At 45.0% G+C, this 18,582-nt stretch overlaps 1 protein-coding gene across 9 annotated transcripts in view; it reads left to right on the top strand.

The window, feature by feature from the left end:
* The window catches only part of TLN2 (talin 2), a 474,792-nt gene that overhangs the window by 432,388 nt on the left and 23,822 nt on the right, over positions 1 to 18,582 (top strand). For all 9 annotated transcript variants that reach the window (XM_074393531.1, XM_074393528.1, XM_039468905.2 and 6 more), the window contains 4 exons: positions 3,092 to 3,277; positions 7,466 to 7,573; positions 16,888 to 16,993; positions 17,827 to 17,951. In XM_074393531.1, the coding sequence (XP_074249632.1) occupies positions 3,092 to 3,277; positions 7,466 to 7,573; positions 16,888 to 16,993; positions 17,827 to 17,951 (525 nt within the window). The remainder of the gene's footprint in view (positions 1 to 3,091; positions 3,278 to 7,465; positions 7,574 to 16,887; positions 16,994 to 17,826; positions 17,952 to 18,582) is intronic.

The raw sequence follows: 18,582 nt of genomic DNA, 5'->3' as shown, positions 1-18,582 counted from the left end.
AGCACCTTTTCATGTACCCGTTTGCCATTCGTATGTCTTCTTTTGAGAAATGTCTGTTGAGAGCTTTTGCCCATCTTTTGATCATGTTATTAGTTTTTTCCCGTAGAATTGTTTGAACTCCTTAACGGAGGCTAGTTATTAACCCCTTGTCAGATAGGTAGTTTACAAATATTTGCCCCCATTCTGTGGGTTGTTTCCTTTGCTGTGCAGAAGCTTTTTAACTTGATATGCTCTTATTTATCTGCTTTCATCAGCCGTACTCTTCTAGAGTAAATGTTTTTATTTTCCTTCAGCATTTTAAATATGTCATGCCACTCTCTCCTGGCCTGTAAGGCTTCCACTGAGAAGTCTGCTGCACTGGAGCTCCATTGTACATTTTGTGTTTCTTTTCTCTGGCTGCTCTTGGGATCCTTTCTTTATCTTTGACTTTTGGGAGTTTGATTATTAAACTCCTTGAGGTGGTGGTCTTTTTTTTTTTTTTTTTTTTTTTTTTTTTGAGACGGAGTTTCGCTCTTGTTACCCAGGCCGGAGTGCAATGGCACAATCTCGGCTCACCGCAACCTCCACCTCCTGGGTTCGGGCAATTCTCCTGCCTCAGCTTCCTGAGTAGCTGGGATTACAGGAACGCACCACCATGCCCAGCTATTTTTTCGTATTTTTTTTTTTAGTAGAGACGGGGTTTCACCATGTTGACCAGGATGGTCTCGATCTCTTGACTTCGTGATCCACCCGCCTCGGCTTCCCGAGGTGGTCTTCTTTGGGTTAGATCTGCTTGATCTTCTATAACCTTCTTGTACTTGGATATTGGGGTCTTTTTCTAGGTTTGGGAAGCTCTCTTTGAATAAACTCTCTATCTCTTTTTCCACCTCCTTTTTAAGGCCAATAACTCTTAAATTTGTTCTTTTGAAGCTATTTTCTAGATCCTGTAGGCAAGCTTCATTGTTTCTTATTCTTTTTTGTCTCCTCTGACTATGTTTTCAAAGAGCCTGTCTTCAAACGCACTGATTATTTCTTCTACGTGATCAGCTCTGCCATTAAAATACTCTTATGCATTCTTCAGCATGTTAATTGCATTTTTAGCTCCAGAATATCTGCTTGTTTCTTTTTAATTATTTCAATTTCTTTGTTAAATTTATCTGATAGGATTCGGATTCCCTCTTTCAGTTGTCTCGAATTTGAGTTTCCTCAACACAGCTCTTTGGAATTTGGAATTCCTTGTTTGAAAGGCCACATATCCCCAGGATTAGTCCCTGGCACCTTATTTAGTTCAGTTGGTGAGGTTATGTTTTCCTGGATGCTTACAGGTGTTCATGTGTATCTAGACATTAAAGAGTTAGGTATTTATTACAGTCTTCACAGTCTGGGGCTGTTTGTACCCGTCTTTCTTGGGAAGCCTTTCCAGGTATTCAAAAGGCCATGGGTGTTACAATCTAAGCCATGTCTGCATTGGGAGCACCCCAGGCTCAGTAACACTGTAGATTTTTAGACTCACAGAGGTACTATGTTGATGGTCTTGGATACGATTCAGAAGAAATCTCTGGATGACCAGGAAGAAACTCTTGTTTTCTTCTCTTACTTTCTCCCAAACAAATGGAGTCCTTTGCTCTGTGCTAAGCCTCCTGAAGCTGGGGTGGGGTGACACAAGCACCCCTGTGAACACAGCTTCTGATATGCATAAGTGGGCCTAATTGTAGTGATCAAAAAGACTTGAAATTTGGAGCCATCCTGGGAAACTACAGACACATGGTTATTCTAAGTATACCCATGTGATTTAAAATTCACGCAGAAGTGTGGCAGCTCATGCCTATAATCCCAGCACTTTGGGAAGCTGAGGCAGGAGGATTGCTTGAGCCCAGGAGTTTGAGCCCAGCCTGGGCAACATAGGAAAACCACATCTCTACAAAAAATTTAAAAGTTAGCTGAGTATGGTGGCATGAACCTGTAGTCCCAGCTACGCAGGAATCTGAGGTGGAAGAATCACTTCAGCCTAGGAGGTCGAGGCTGCTGGGAGCTAAGTTCACTGAATTTTATTCTGGCTGAATACAATTCACCCAGATTGTGGGTTTCCATGCAGCACATGCCACGAGGGCCACATGGTGAAGGACTCTACACGTGGCCTTCATTCCACTCTAGCGTTCAAGAGTGAAGGGGGGATTTGGGGTCCCAGACTGCTTAATTGCAGCTGCCCATTTTCAGGGAGCGGTGATGTTTGACCCTGGTTGGCACTCCATGGGATGCTCACTGGACCTGCCCTTCTTCCTCAGGGAAGCCTTCCCTGCTGAAACATGGTTGCCTAGGACTGAAGACAGAGCAGCCCCACCTAGGCTAGGGGTCCTCCTGTAGGGACAGATGCACATTCGGCACACATCCACATTCGGCACACATCCAGGGTACCAGTTGCTTATGTTAGAGAGCCAGAACAGATGAGCATGAAGCAGAAATGGGATATTGACTTACCGTCATTAATGTATTTCAGCTTCTTTAAAGGGGGTGGATGGGTGGGTTGCTAAATAATTCACAGTGTCACCATGGCGCACTTGACATGAACACCTCTGCACAATTACGCAGTTATATTTATAAGACAGGCTAAGAATAGAAGGAAGCGATGCTTCATTTCTCCCAACCTCACACCCCCTGAGAGAGAGAGAGGTGTGTCCTGAGTGATACAGTCAGGTCAGTCCTGCCCTGAAACCAGCACGGGACTGAGAGTTTCTGGAAACTGCCAAAGCCCCAGCAGGGACGAGGGAAGAAAACTATGAAGCCATACAACAACCTTTCACAGGATGGGTAGTGTGTAAATATTGGTGTCAGCTTCTACAGACCAGCAGGTATAACGCTCTAGATATGTCTCCCTTACCATATTGTTCCCGTGAGTGCCCAGTATAGGTGTAAGAGGTTTGTCCATGAAAATCTTGAAAACAAAAACTGTATTACTGTACTCAAATTAAATTTCTAATTTCCTGCCACATGACAGTTTCTTCCAGTCACTGGCTCCGTTTTCAGACACAAGCTACAGCCTGGTTGGAGAATAATACATTACTTTTCTGTTTTCCTTTTTGATTTTTTTCACCTCTCTGTTTCTGACTTCCAGGTGTTCCAGTCAAAAGACGTACCTGAAAAGACATCATCACCTGAAGAATCCATAAGGATGACGAAAGGCATCACCATGGCAACAGCCAAAGCTGTGGCAGCTGGGAACTCGTGTAGACAGGAGGATGTGATTGCTACTGCCAACCTGAGCCGGAAGGCTGTGTCAGATATGTTGACAGCTTGCAAGGTAAAGACTGTGGCGTTGTTTTGGATGGATAGATGATTCTCTGTCATGACTGGGTTGCTTAGTGTAGTCTGAAAAAGGGGAGGGGCTCAGAACCTTAAACTTGGTAATAAAAAATGCACACAGGGCCAGGTGTGGTGGCTTATGCCTGTAATCCCAACGCTTTGGTTGCTGAGGCAAGAGGATCACTTGAGACCTGGAATTTGAGACCAGCTTGGGCAACATACTGAGATCCCATCTCTTAAAAAAAAATTTTTTTTAAAATAACCAAGTGTGGTGGTATACACCTATAGTCCTAGCTACTCAAAAGACTGTGGCAGGAGGATCACTTGAGCCCGGGAGTTCAAGGCCGCTGTGAGCTAGGATTATGCTGCTGTACTCCAACCTAGGTGACAGAGCAAAACGCTATCCCTTTATAAAAAAAAAAATGCACACTGAATATGGCAGATGAATGTGGCATACTAGCCTGTGGGAAATGACTCTCTAAGGCAGTTTTGTGTTTGAGAGGGGATGGAGTCAGCCCTGCTGGCCCTAATCCTCCTCCTTCTTTCTAGTTCTTCCTAAATAGTCAGGAAACTTTCCTGCAGAGTGTGGTGGAGGCCTCTCCGAGGGTAGAGGACAGGGATCGCAGCATTTTGTTCCAGCTCCTCCAAATGGAAACTGTTCGCTCTTCCACTGGACCTTCTCCTGCCCCCGTAGGTCAGCCCCTGTGCACTAGGAGAGGTTTGCCATCCCTGGTGAGGAAGTGAGTTGGAGGAACAGAGCAGAACTAGGGAGCTGCTTTTCACAGTCTGTGCTAGACATCTTGGAAAAGTGCCTCTGCTCCTTTGGGTAGACAGTTGGAGCAGCTGCCATGAGCCTGTGCTTGGTGAGGGAGCCGTGGAGACCCAGGACCTAGAAGCTTTATTTGTGATCTGTTAGGAAAGTGAACTCTAAGAGCCCCCACATCACCCTGCGTCCCACCGAGCACCCCACCCCAGGTCTTCACCCTTCTAGGGACAGCCTTGCCCCAGGGACTGTGGCTTCTGCTCAGCGATCAATTGATGATCCCCTGCCATGGTGAGTGAGGGCGGGGATTGACCCAGAATTGCAGACCAGCTCTTACAGCATGGGGTCTGAGGGAACAGAGGTGTTCTTGGTGGTAAAGTGAGTTCTGCTGGCGTTGCTGCTGCAAGATCCAACATTTATGGCTTCTTGGTTGCTCCTCAGAAGGAGGAGGAAGTCAGGGAGGGGTGATGAAAGAATGTATGTGCAAGAGCCTGGCCTGGGAGACAGTACCACATTTACGGGAGCCCTGGGTGTGATGGAGGGTGGAGAGAAGAGGGTGGGTTGGAGAAGACAGGGCTGGGGGAATAGGTAAGGCCACTTTGACAGAGAACCCAGGGCTGCTGGGTCAGGGAGTTAGGACTCTCTCCTGAGGCTCCAAGTGTTGGCCGCAATGATAAGCTTAATGGAGCTCACCTACCAGAAGTGACAGCTGCCAAAGGGGTTACAGCGTCAATCAGAGAGTAGTATGTCCCTAGCAAGACAAGGCCTGCATGCATCAAGGTGTCCACACATGGCACCTCACATTGTAGAAGGGCTGTCATACATATTCTGTCATTTGATTCCAGATGAGAAAGGCAAGATTAATCAATTATTCTGTTTGTCACATGGTAAAATGGGCTGAGAGAGAGAAGTGGCATGACCAAGGTGACACAGCTATTTACTGTCAGAAGCAGAACTGAAACCGGCTCTCCTAATTCCTCAGCCACTCTGTTTCTGCTGCTCAGGGCATCCCAGACGTAATGCTCAAGGTCACTCTGGTTGATACGTGACACACACGTTTGTCCCCAAGCTACAGACCCGATCAGGGGGAACTGAACAGAAAAGAAACCATGATTAAATGGTCTTTTTAAAAGGAATGCAGCTCAGATGTTTGAGTGTCTCCTGATGTCTGGTCTCCTGTTTTCAGGGGAGGAGCTCAGGTAGAACAGTGTGGGTGCCGTTTGCCTGTCCTTAGCTCCTTTCTGTCATCGTGGCACTGGGTCACATTAACTGGGCTTTACAGGACGAGATGGCAGCCATAGCTCTGCAGCCTGTATATCAGCTTCACACACCAAAATCAGAATTGACAGGAGTCACTGCCGAGCCCTGATGCTCCTGTTTGGATAGGACTGACTTAGCTCACTTGCTAGCATTTCTGTTTCCCTTGGTCTCCTGTATTCTTCACCCCTTTGCAAAAGGAAATGGAAAGGGAGTGCCTACAATAAAGCATAGACAGGAAACCTGGTGTGCTGAGTGGTGGATCAAGATGGAAGCCTGCATGCCAAGCAGAAGGGCCAAGTCGCCTTAGTCCAGCTCTGCGTTTGCCCCGGCTACCCTGCTCAGCCCATACACGGAGGGGCAGAAAATTACTTACGGGCTCATCTTAGAATGGAAGGATTACTGCAGTTCCTTAGGCAAAGAGAAAGACTTACCTAAACCCTAAGTTAATTCTCATACGTATTTCTTTCTGGTCTTACTTTCATGTGCACATGTGTATATTAGATATAATTTTATGTCTACTGTTACAATTAATGTTAGAAAGCTATTTCTGTGTTGCTATGTTGGTGACTTTTTAATGACTACAAAATATTCTGTTAATGAATATTACCTTCCCACTGTTGTCAGATATTTAGGCTGTCTGCATTGTTTTAAAATCATGAACTTTACTGCAGTGAACATCTCTGGGCATATCTGGTTTTCTTCTGTGTTTTGGATTATTTCCTTAGGCAAAACTCCCAGAGGTAGAATTAGTGGGTCCAATAGTATAAGAGATTAATTAGTGCCAGATTGTTCTCCCAAAGAGTTCTTCCCAGTTACAGAGTAAGCACCTCAGCTCCACCTCTCCCACCAACCCTCCACACAGGCTTACACATAACCTGCTGGCGGTGACTCTGAGTAACATCCAGGCCTGTGTCTTCCCACAGTGGTGTCTCATCAAACAGATGGGAGCCCTGTGCCTCACCATTGGAGGCACAAGGGTATGAGGATGAATAACAAGTGATGGTGGGTGGCTGGGACCATGGCTCTTGGCTCCTGCCTCTGAGCCCACTAGTCCTCAGATGAGGAAAACCTGGCTCATACATGTAATGCTGGCCATAAGAATTAGCCACAGTCTGTCCAGGGGTTGAGGGTAGATCAAGGGAGAGCCCAGGGTATTCCCATCAGCACTCCCATTCTTAGGAAGAGGGGCTTGAGTGGATAAAACATGGAGGCTGGTCTTTGCCCTCAGGCTCGACCTTTTATCCTAATGTGTGATTTGTATTTGTTCCGATTAGCAACATCTTTATAGTTTTATATGTTTCTGTAAGCCCCTCAGTTTCTTTCCAGAAGAAAGCTGTAGAAGGAAGAAGGGGTAGCGTTGCTAGTTTTAACAAATAAAAAATAGGATGTCCCATACTTGCTAAAAATTGATTGATCTTCTGAAATTCAAATATAACTGGGTGCATTTTATCTCATGACCCTGTGAATGGTTATGCCTTGAGAAATGATGTGTCACGAATGACTCAAGTTAGCAGGTCATAAGTACAAGGAAAAAGCTCAAGATGCTGTGTTAAGCATGTGTACTGGTTTGTGTATCTCGACTTCTGTATCATGTGAGATGAGTTATGGTGCCTCTAGGGCACTGGGGAACTCGCCCTCTGAAGTTTCCCAGGAGCTAGAGGGCCCCGGTCACAGAGACCTCACTGACTGCAGCGTGGTCAGGCCCAGGAATGGGAGCTGGGCTTAATTAGCCTGTGAGCAGAGACGGGTTTTCAGGACCCCTTAAGCTGCTGAAGAGAGGCGAGGCTGACCCTAGGTCAGTATGTCTCCAGCCGTAAGCACTGATCATGAATCTTGCCTGGATGTTTTTGTACATGTGGAATTTTTTTGCATTTCAAAAAAATGTGGGGTGGGAAAAGGAGGAACAAAGCACCAGATTCAGCTGTTTCTATGGTTTGGCCCAGGGCACTACCAAAGTCTACACACAGACTGACTGGGAGAGCCTGCGGTGGACAGGTGGGTGGTGGCAGAAGGTTGTAGGGGAGAGAGAACCTCTTCTGTACAGGGAGTCAGGGCAGTTTCTCGAGGTCACCAGAGTTAAGGTCTCCTGCCTCTTAGTCTGGGTCTGCCCAACGCCGCTGGCTTTTCCCGTTTTAAGATTTCAACATTCCTTTCTCTCTGCAGCAAGCATCCTTCCACCCCGATGTCAGTGAGGAGGTGAGAACCAGAGCGTTGCGTTTCGGGACGGAGTGCACCCTCGGCTACTTGGACCTCCTGGAGCACGTCTTGGTGGTAAGAAGGCGCATGAGTCGGGGCCGGGGTGTAGCTGTGTCACTCTAGCTGCCCTGGCTGATTTGAACTATGCTTTTCTTGGGAAGACCTCTCTCAAAGCCCTGTCTAGTGCCACTGGGAGGCTGGGACTGGATTGAACTGGAATCTCCCATGATGCAGTGATCCAGCACACAGAGCTAAAAGTGCAGTCTGGATGAAGTTGCAGTTAGAATTCAGGAAAGCCCAGTCGTCTCGTGTACCTCAAGGGCAGGATTCGCATGTAAAGGGAGGAGGGAGCAGAATGAAGGACAAAGTAGGTGGGCAGCCAGTGCCAACCTGAAAAAGTGTCAGCAGGTCTTGTTAGGAAGCCCCCAGTACATCCTGCAAGAACGTGGAAGGCTTCTGGCAGAGCCACGCCAGCCTCCGTGGCAAGTTAGGGAGGCTGCCAGTGCTCTAAGTGACCCACCAGCCCTTCAGGACTTCCTCCCATCCTGGAATGAATGGCTTCCGTACCATGGAGAATGACTCCCCCAGCCTGCTGTGCCCTGTATGGAGCTGGGTTAAGAAGGCATAAGCGGCAGACACCAGGCAGGGGCCTTGATGGTCATGGCTGGTGGGCTGCCCACGTGGGAGCAGTTCTTAAGGAGGCTTGACTCACTACAGACCCTAAGGACCAAACCACAGAGCACCAAGAAGTATGCACAGTGTGTGTCTGTCTCTGTTGAGTTCCAGGAGCCATATTGGGAACTGTATAAGGCCTAGGGCAGGCCTCGATAGTCAGGGACACCTCCAGAAAAAGAGTTGATGATGTCTCCCCTCCATCACTACCTTTGCTCTTACCAAACTTACAAAACAGATCCATCAGACCACCTTTAGATACATAATACACATATCTAGAGGAGGAATGTCAAGCCCTTCATTTGCTGGTCATTCTCAAGTTTTCTTATTCTGTCCCTGGGCAGCCATGAGGCTTATAGGCCAAAGGAGTGATCTGAGACCCAGAAAGCTTGTCCCTTTGTTGAAGTCACTCAGCTCTTCAGCAACAGAGCTGGATCCAAATCTCAGTTCCTACTATTCCTAGCTCTGTGTATTTCACTGCCTCCTTTTTAGAAATAAATTTCTTCTGATGCTAAACATTTTAGGTCATTTAAGGGATCATTATTTTTATTATTTATCCAGGTAACTGGTCAATTCTGAAGTGCATTTTTGGGGCAAGTAGCTAGTCTAGGGTACTAACATTGGGCTCTCAAAGTCTGAACCCTTGTGAATAGAGATCAGTATATCATGTGTTCACCAAGGAAAGACATCTTAGCCAGTCAGCACTCAGGCAAGAGCCTCTAGCTAGACAGGTTGGGATATAAAGTGTTCAGTCCGTAAGTGTGCCTAGCAGGAAATTTAGGTTAGAGAGAATAACACCAGCAAGGCTTTCAAAAGGCATCTTTTTCATTATGGAACAATATATTGTGAGTCCCAGAGAACCTTGTTATAACTAAAAATTGGACAGTAGAGTGCTGTCAGTAGGTTTAGAAGCCTCAAGTGCAAATCCTGGTTTTGCCACATAAATAGCTACGTAGCCACCATCATATCGGGGGTTCCGTTTCCTCAGATGTTAAACAGGCAGTTTATTAAGGAGGAAACGAGCATGTCTGGAAACCGAGGGCCTTGTGGGCAACCTCACATTTGCTGAATGCTTTCTTAAAATCTGGCCAGGTGCCATGGCTCACGCCTACAATCCCAGCACTTTAGGCGACTGAGGCTGGTGGACCACTTGAGGTCAGGAGTTCAAGGCTAGCCTGGCCAACATGGGGAAACCCCATCTCTACTAAAAATACAAAAACTAGGTCAACATGGTGGCAGGCGCCTGTAATCCCAGCTACACGGGAGGCTGAGGCAGGAGAATCGCTTGAACCCAGGAGGTGGAAGTTGCAGTGAGCCGAGATTGCACCACTGCACTCCGGCCTGGGTAACAGAGTGAGACTCCATCTGCCCCTGGGAAGGTGCCGTTTCTGGCTAGTGGGTGGTACTTGCTAATGGTGGGCTGGGCTTGAAGCAGCAGTATCCTCTGCCTCCTAAATGGGAGCTCTCCCGCTACGCTCCGTTTCTCCCTATTTTTTCTCTCTCGTGCTTTTGCTTTGTCTCGTTCATTTTGGGGGAAGGGAGGAGAAACAGAGATCCTCCTATGTCCATTTCACCACTTCTCCCCAGTTCCATTTCTTAGTTGAACCAGTTTTCTCCAGCACCTGTGCAGCATGGATAACGTACATGACATCTGTGCGTCCAGGCCCCGCACACACAGGCCTCAGGTTGGCGATCTGTACCTTTGCCCTTGGTGAGTCATTGAACAAGAATATCGCTGTGTAAGGTCTCCCTCCAGCTCTGTGTCTGCCACATACACAGTCCTTGATGGAAATGGAGTGGAGGCCTCCCCTTTCACTCTCCAGCAAAAATACAGCTTATTTTGGGGAGAGGAGTTCTCTCTTCGTCAAGAAGGGCAGCTGCCAGCTTTTGTCTTAAGGAGAAGCTTCTCTCAGGGAAAAGGAAACCGGCGTTCTAACAGGGTCACCTCCCTGACTGCATGCCGACTCTGAACCTTGTCCCAGTATTTGGGAATGAGGCGTTGGATCTGCTCACATGCTTCCTTTTCCCCCTCAGTTCCCCTCTCCATGCCCACCTTGTTTGGGTGAGCAAAATAAGACAAGGCTTTCTTGTGCGTATGGTGTGCATCTGTCCAAGGGGCAGGCCGATGGCTGGCCTCCGCCTGAGCGGAGGCTGAGAGGTCCAGGATCTCTGGGAACATGACAGCAGGTCTAGGAACACTCCCAGGCCACACATTCAGAGACTTCTGCTCAGTGACCACTCAGTCACTACGTCAGCATCAGCCCTGATGGTAATCAGCAGCTTTTTGTGGAACAGGAAGAAGGGCACTTGGTGCAGGGACACCCAGCGTCACAGGTCAATCAGGAGGTTTCATCTCATGGAGGTTGGAGGTTGGAAGGAGGGAGAGTGACCACGGCTTGCTTTCTCAGGGCCTAGGCAAGAACAGATTGCACTTTGTGGCCAGATGTACTTCTCTGGTGACCATTGACATTTTAACTGATTGATTTTCGTTACGGGTTCTTCCTTGTATTTTCTGTGGAATCAGGACCCTGAAATCTTCCATGTGACAAACTTGGGTGGTTGAAGTATCTGTTAAAAGCCTGCCAGCTGAGTTTCTTTTCCTCGTTCTATACAATTGCTGTCAAGGTAGTCGTAACTATGGTAGAAATATCAATGTCCCGGTTCTCTAAGGCCTTTCAGAGGTTTATGGTAGCTGGTACTAAAATGAAATCACTAACAGGAAGAAAAGCTAAATATTTCTATGAAAGAAACAGAATCCATCTCACCTTTGCAGTAAGCATTTTCCCCCTTGAGACGGAAAAGATCCAAATACATTTTTAAAATGAAATTGTCAAAAGTTAGCAACTAAGTATGAGATACATTGAAAGGAAGATTAAAAGTTACCCCCAGAGTTCTCGAGCTTCACTAGCCACCAGGCCTAGCTAATTTTGTCTTTTTAGTAGAGATGGGGTTTCACCATTTTGGCCAGGCTGGTCTTGAACTCCTGACCTCAGGTTATCTGCCCACCTCAGCCTCCCAAAGTGCTGGGATTACAGGCATGAGCCACCATGCCTGGCCAATATGGGCTTTTAATAAGAGCATACAGTACATTCATGAGAGAATAGAGTCAAGGCTAGATCTTGAAAAAACATGAATAAGTAGAAGGAAAAAAGTTGGAGAAATAATGGAAAAAGGGGACTTCAGAAATATTCCCTGACAGAACGGGAATACAGGAAAAAGGCTTATCATTTTGGCTTTATGGTCGATTCATTAAGTCATCATTTATTTTATTGACTTCCTTTAGTAGACCACACAAAAGAAATAGAAGCTAAGCACACAGTGGCCCCTGCCTTCAAGTAGCTCCTAATCCATTTATAATCTAGGCAGCTTCCCTCAGTGGTCTTCGTTGTTGTTTATAGAATGTTAAAGAGTGAAACAAAAGAGAAAACTAACAAAAAAAAGTTTTCCTCCTGGAATTTGACAAGTGCTGATGACTCAGACATCCAGGGATGTGGATGAAATAGCTTTATGTATTTATTTATTTGTTCATGTTCATGTATTTATTTTTGTTCCTTAAAAAGCAAGACAGTATTTTCTAATAAAAATTTATTTTTGTTCTTTAAAAAGCAGAGTATTTTCTAATAAAAATATAGGAGAAAAGCCTCTGTTTCTAGGGAATTATCATAAACATATAAAAAATACAAGTTCCTGGTGAAAAATTATAGAACCCCCCTCAACAGTATTCTGTCACCTAAATTTGTGACATTGGTCATTGTCTTACATCTGCTGCCAAAAATAAGTTCATATTCACACCATTAGCCGTAACTCCTAGAAATCTGGGTTAAAATAAGGATAAGAAAGAGGAATATTATTTCATACTGAGACTCCTGTAAGCCACAGGCCAGTGCTGTGTGAAGACCCAACAAGAAATGAGGAAAATGAGAATGCCCCAACCTGGGAAGTCATGTTCATTTTCAGAGGGAATTCTAACAGCAATCAGAAAATGAAAGCCAAATTGCTAGTCTAGAGAAGACATCAACATTTTTTTGAAATTCTCTTTAGAAGAAAAGCATATGTACTAAAATTGGATGAGTTTTTTGCAGGTGATAGATTTAAAAAGCAATTAAAAACTAGAGATTTTGATTCTCTCTCTCACATAAACACACACTCACACACACACGCTCTCTCACTCACTCTGCCCTTCACTCTGTTCTTTGGTCTCTGCAGAAAGAGTGTATGATCATAGGACCATAGCCTCTCCATTGGAAAGAGCCGACTTAAACCAGACTGTACCTGTAGATCTTGGGGCAGTCTTCCTGAAATGCTTGAAAAATTGATCCCCTGTTTTTAACAATTCCAAAGACAATCAGTGGAGATTCCTGAGAACTGAAGAAAGGTCAGATAATTGTTCATTTTTTTACAAAAAGGGAGAGAAAAAATTCTAGAAATCAAGGTTTAGAGAAAGTGTTCAGCAATCTGCAGAAACAAGTTGAAGTCATTTTCATGTGGTACATGGAAAATCAGGGAGCCTCTTCAGTGAGCTGCTTTTCTTAAGGCACATGAAAATGTGCATGCGTTAATGCTGCCTTGTCCTTGTTCCTTTAAAATGTCTAGAGCCAAGGATTCTTAGCTGTTTTTGGCTAATTTGTATATTTTTTCTTTGGAAGATGCTTAAATAAATACAGAAACTAGTATCAGCGTCCATGTGCCCACAATATATGATTGACTAATTTTATTAACAGTTTGTCCTATTTGCTTCAGATGCTTATATTTTAAAGAAACATATCGATAGTAATAAATGTTTTAATCTATTCCCACTCCCATTCTCTCTTCCTCTGTTATAGATGCCAGTGACTATCACAATTTCAGCATTCTTCATTTTTGTGGGTAATGGGCCCCTTTGAACTGAAAGCCCTGGGTTATTTCTTGCCTCCTGCAACCCTCATCAAAGAAACGTCAGCACAGACACACAGAATGATCCTCAAACTGTTAAGAGGAATCACAGACCCACAAAGCCTAGTTAGAACCTTTTGGTATTTAGAGACTCTAAATGGAGGACCCCTGCCTGGGGAATCCTTTAGAGAATTCAGTTAACTCTCAACAAACATAGGATGTAATTTGGACAGAGCCATCCCCCTGTTGCCCTGAGAGCTGCTTTGTGACACTTTAAGTGGCAGTGGCCTCCTGCATTTGCTGTTTGCTGGTTTATCACAGAGGATTTGTATTGCAGGACAAGAAGCAGCTACTTTGCCTCTGCAACTATCACAGTTCAGTATTTCCGCAAAACCACCGTATGAGATCTTTGGCAGGGCTAAAATTACCCTCGCTTCCACTGGCAGAGCTTTAATTTGGATCTGTCTATTGTCTGCTATCAGAAATCATGTTGACTTAATGGCAGACTAAAAATAGAACTCCTCTCTTCCTCCGTAATCTAAAGCTCAGGTTCTTTATCAGCGCTGTTCTGTGTCTGAGAGAGCCGTCATAGTGTACACTTCTGCATTAACAGCTCTCCTTTTAGAGACAGAAGTCTTTAATCATTCTGCTTTGTGGGAATGTTGATAGAAGTATATGAACAAACATCCTTTCCTTGTCTTGAGCTTAGGGAGAAATCATCCAGTCTTTTACCATTAATTATGAATGTCCCCACCATACCTTTAACCATTTGCTTATTCATGCTGTGTTGGCCACTTTAGAGAAACCAGTGCCTGTGGACTGCTTAGCTAGTGAGATCCTGAGCCATAACTATTAATAACCTGGTAGCCTTACAGCATATGTTGTTTCAGACAAATATGGTACAAGTCTTCTGCAATGACGTGGTGACAAATGCCACCATCTAAGTCTAAAGCAGTGGTTCACAACTATGACCACATATGAGAGTCACCCAGGGAACTTAAAAAGATTCTCATGCTCAGGCCACACACTAGAACTTTTCTATCAGTAGCTCTTTATATTAATTTATATAGTCTCACCACAACTCTATAAGGGAAGACTGTTGTGCTCACTTAATAAACTGAGGCTTAGAAGATAAGTACCTGTTACACAGGTACATTGATATTGACTACTGAACCTATGCTTAACTAAACTGCCTGCCTATTGGCTGTCTTGGAAGGTAAAAGGCATTTATCCCCCTTCCTTCTACTTCTCCATGGTTCTAGTGTTCTTTTGTAACTGGTCTAAGAAGCCGTCAGAGTAGGATTTGTCCCAGTCACATGTTGGTCTGTTTTTCACTCGTTAATTCATTTGTTCATTCATTCAAAGGTCTTTACTGGGTTCTTAATATCTGCAGAGTGGTATATAGAGGCCTAGTGTGAGAGAATGAGAATCACAGAGCAGCCAGAACCATCATAGAAGAGTAGCAAATATGAAAGAAGTGTAAAAGATTGTAAGAGGAGGGAAGATGAGGATCCATGCATGTGAAGTAATGTTCAAAGATTACAGATTAACCCATTTGTGTTTGACATAATGTCATCTATACACTACTGTGTCTAGGGCTGGTCATAGTGTAACCCATTGACTCTTCTAATCTTTTTTTTTTTTTTCTAAGCTTTCTTTATAGTCATGGTGCAAAGGGATTAGTCCTGGGGTCTGAAAGCCATCTTTGCAGGTTCCTAAGAAAGACTGTGCTACCTGGCCAGGGGAAAGAGTGTGCGGCACCAAGAAGGGAATCAACATTTAATGAATGCCTATTGTGTTCTAAGTGTCATGAGAAATACTCCCCATGTGTTAACTCCATTTTATTTATTTATTTACTTATTTTTTTTGAGACAGAGTCTCGCTCTGACACTTAGGCTGGAGTGCAATAGTGCCATCTCGGCTCATTGCAACCTCCGTCTCCCGGGTTCGAGCAATTCTCCTGACTCAGCCTCCCGAGTAGCTGGGACTACAGGTACCCGCCACCATGCCCAGCTAATTTTTATATTTTTAGTAGAGACTACCTTGTTGGTCTCGCTGCTCTCAAACTCCTCACCTCAGATGATCTACCAGCTTCAGCCTCTCAAAGAGCTGGGACTACAGGCGTGAGCCACTGGGTCCAGCTTCCATTTTATCTTTACGCCAACCCTGAGTTATAGGCATTATCTCAGCTTTACAGATGAGAAAACAGATATAAAACCCGTAATGGATGAAGCCAGGTTTGAACACAGGTTTGTCCATTTCCAAAGCTGTTGCTTTGTCCCCTATTCAGAAGCTGCAAAATTGTGCAGAGACAGACAGCAGTTACACTTCTCTCCCAACTGTCTGAACATTTCTAAATCTGAAGATCACCATTGGGAAACACGAGAAAGAGATAACAGAAAAGAGCATTGGAAGAGGTATTTCAAGCATGAGGAAGGGATAGGATGGTGTGCACCAGTATTTAGATCCATGGTGGAAGATGGGGAAGAGCTCTCATCCTGTGTCACAGTTCCATTCATGGATACGTTTGAGAAGAAATCAGCTGTGAATGTCTTAAAGGTGTTGAGGATTCTCAGTACTTTTTAAAAATTCATTTAAAAAAAAGCAAAAGAAGCCGGGCGCGGTAGCTCAAGCCTGTAATCCCAGCACTTTGGGAGGCTGAGGCGGGTGGATCACGAGGTCAAAAGATCGAGACCATCCTGGTCAACATGGTGAAACCCCGTCTCTACTAAAAATACAAAAAAAATTAGCTGGGCATGGTGGCGCGTCCTGTAATCCCAGCTACTCAGGAGGTTGAGGCAGGAGAATTGCCTGAACCCGGGAGGCGGAGGTTGCAGTGAGCTGAGATCGCACCATTGCACTCCAGCCTGGGTAACAAGAGCGAAATTCCGTCTCAAAATAAATAAATAAATAAATAAATAAATAAATAAATAAATAAATAAATAAATAAAGGAAAAGATAATTTTTAAAAACCTTGGAACTAATTCCGAAGAGGGCACATCCTCAGGACTTCTCCCAGGAGAGCTTGCAGTCAAAACTCTGGAAATGGATTGTTTTCTCAGGAATGATCCTCCTGATCAGTCAGTTGTTGCTCCTGTAGGGATTTTGTCTCTAGGACTTGAGTGGCACATTTCCTGTGGTCCTTTGTTCTGTTACAAGTACTGATTGGCCCATAGCCTGAGGCTTTTGCCTTCACTCATCATGTTCTTTGTCATCATTATTATTATAAAGAGACAGAATCTCTCTGTTGCCCAGGCACTGCAGCCTTGCCCTCCTGGGCTTAAGAGATCCTCCCACCTCAGCCTTCTGAATAGTTGGGACTACTGGTGTGTGCCACCATGCCCTGCCAATTTTTAATTTTTTTAAAGATATGCGGTCTCGCTGTGTTGACCAGGCTGGTCTCGAACTCCTGGGCTCCAGCAATCCTCCCACCTTGGCCTCGCAAAGTGCTAAGATACAGGTGTGAGCCTCTATACCCAGCCAGAATGTTCTTAAACTTTGGGTAATCTTCAGGTGCATCTGTGTGTTTTATGTACAAATAAAGGACCAATAAAGGTCCAAATAAAAGACAAGTAAGGACTTTGTCTCCTTTATGATCTTAAGAGCTGTGTCAGAAGGGACTTTAGAGACACCACTGGTTCCCAGCTTTTCATTTCTCACACAGGGAGACTGAAACCTAGTGAGTCTTAAGCGTTTTTCCACAAGAATCTGAAGTCACTTGGGACAGAGATGCAACTTAAACCAGGCTATCTGACTCCACACCCACCAGGAGAAGTGTGCCTCTTTCCCATCCCAGTGGTTACTGTCTTCCTCATGCCTCTCACTTGCCCTTCACCTGTATGTAGATTCTTCAGAAACCAACCCCAGAACTCAAGCAGCAGCTGGCCGCTTTCTCCAAGCGAGTCGCCGGTGCTGTGACGGAGCTCATCCAGGCGGCGGAAGCCATGAAAGGTAGGCTGGATTCTTGTGTCTTCGTGGAGGGCAGCCCTCCCAGGCAGTGCTAATACGGCAGACTGCGCAGAGGAAAAGCATAGCCAGCATAGGCCTTAAGCTGGCAGATGCAGCCAGGAATACAGTGAGGACTTCCTTCAAGCAAATGGGTTTAGAGTGAGTTTGAAACAGTAACATCTTCGCTGAAGCAAGTCTGTTCTCTAGTGTTGTATGTAGTGCTTGACTGAAACGGTATCCTCCATCTGGAACTACTCACTCCGCATTCCTTTTTTGGCTGCATTTTCATTCATCAGGATATTTATTCTCATTCAAATAATCCTCCATGTTTTGAAAATGATGCTATCTGAAAACACCATTGGGACACCCTTTAAAAATGCTTACATAGAAGCAGTCAGCTCACCGGGGAAATGTCTTCTCACCAATTTCCTTTACTTTGAATTAAGGTTGAGGGGTCATTCCTCCTGGGTTCCCGGGAGAAGACCTACAGCATAGTCAAGCGTCTCCTGAGGATACTTACTTATATTTAGGAGCTTAAAGTTCAAAATCAGAGCAAGGCTCAAGCCTTGGTCCATGAGTTCATTTTTGAAGCTGCTTGGTGACTACCCTGTGGTGGAGCCATACACACAACTGACTTAGAAAACCAGGATTATCACCCCCTCCTCCCCACCCCCATCCAGATGGCCTTTACGAGAGCCCAGAAGGAACGTTCCTTAGGATAATACCGGTCAGGCTCCTGGGGCCTTTGTGCATGCAAATCCAGACGTTGTTTGTAATTAAGCTGTGCCCTGAGGTCTGCAGCTACCAAGCATCATCTTCTTTTGGGCTGATTCTAGGAACGGAGTGGGTGGATCCGGAAGACCCAACGGTCATTGCAGAAACGGAGTTACTGGGGGCTGCAGCATCTATTGAAGCTGCTGCTAAGAAGTTAGAGCAACTGAAGCCAAGAGCAAAACCAAAAGTAAGTGTTCATTTGTGGTTGCCTGTCTGGTGTCGATGGGTCTTCCAGAGGGTGGCTGAGAAATGGAGCTAGGAGTACTGCAGGGAGATGAGCTCCTTCCGCATGGTCAGATTAGCAAGCAGAAAACCTATCTACCTGCCCGGCACTGTTTTAGAGTATGGGGGTTAAAAACGGTGGATGAGTCTTTCAAGTTAACCATCCAGAAAAATACCTCTGAGTATCCAGAGGAAGAACTGGGGCATTTCCAGTCTTGATTTAGTTCCATTATGTAAAGCAGGTGTTGGATGCTTCCTGTCGGAAGTTCCTGTTAGTGGATAGGAGATTGTTAGCCTCCAGTTTTCTGGTTTCTCTTTTGCTTTTTACAAAAAAAAAAATAGCACTGCTGGGAATCAGAGGGCAATGAGAACTTCATAAGTACACCCTTTCCAGGCTTTTTCAGACTATGCTGGAGAGGATGGGTAGCTGGTATGTTTTTCCCATCTGTATTTGTCATCTAGATAAACGTTTGAAACTTAAGATTATGAGTATATATGAAGAGAAATAGCCATTTAAAGGAAAGAGATACTATTAGATTAGGCAGGAAGAAGGACACTTTCTAAACAAAAGGATGATAAGCTAGTGCTGTCTCCAG

This window comes from Saimiri boliviensis, chromosome 2 (genome assembly GCF_048565385.1).
Source record: "Saimiri boliviensis isolate mSaiBol1 chromosome 2, mSaiBol1.pri, whole genome shotgun sequence".
NCBI classification, from domain to species: domain Eukaryota; kingdom Metazoa; phylum Chordata; class Mammalia; order Primates; family Cebidae; genus Saimiri; species Saimiri boliviensis.
This window is presented reverse-complemented; position numbering and strand designations above follow the sequence as displayed.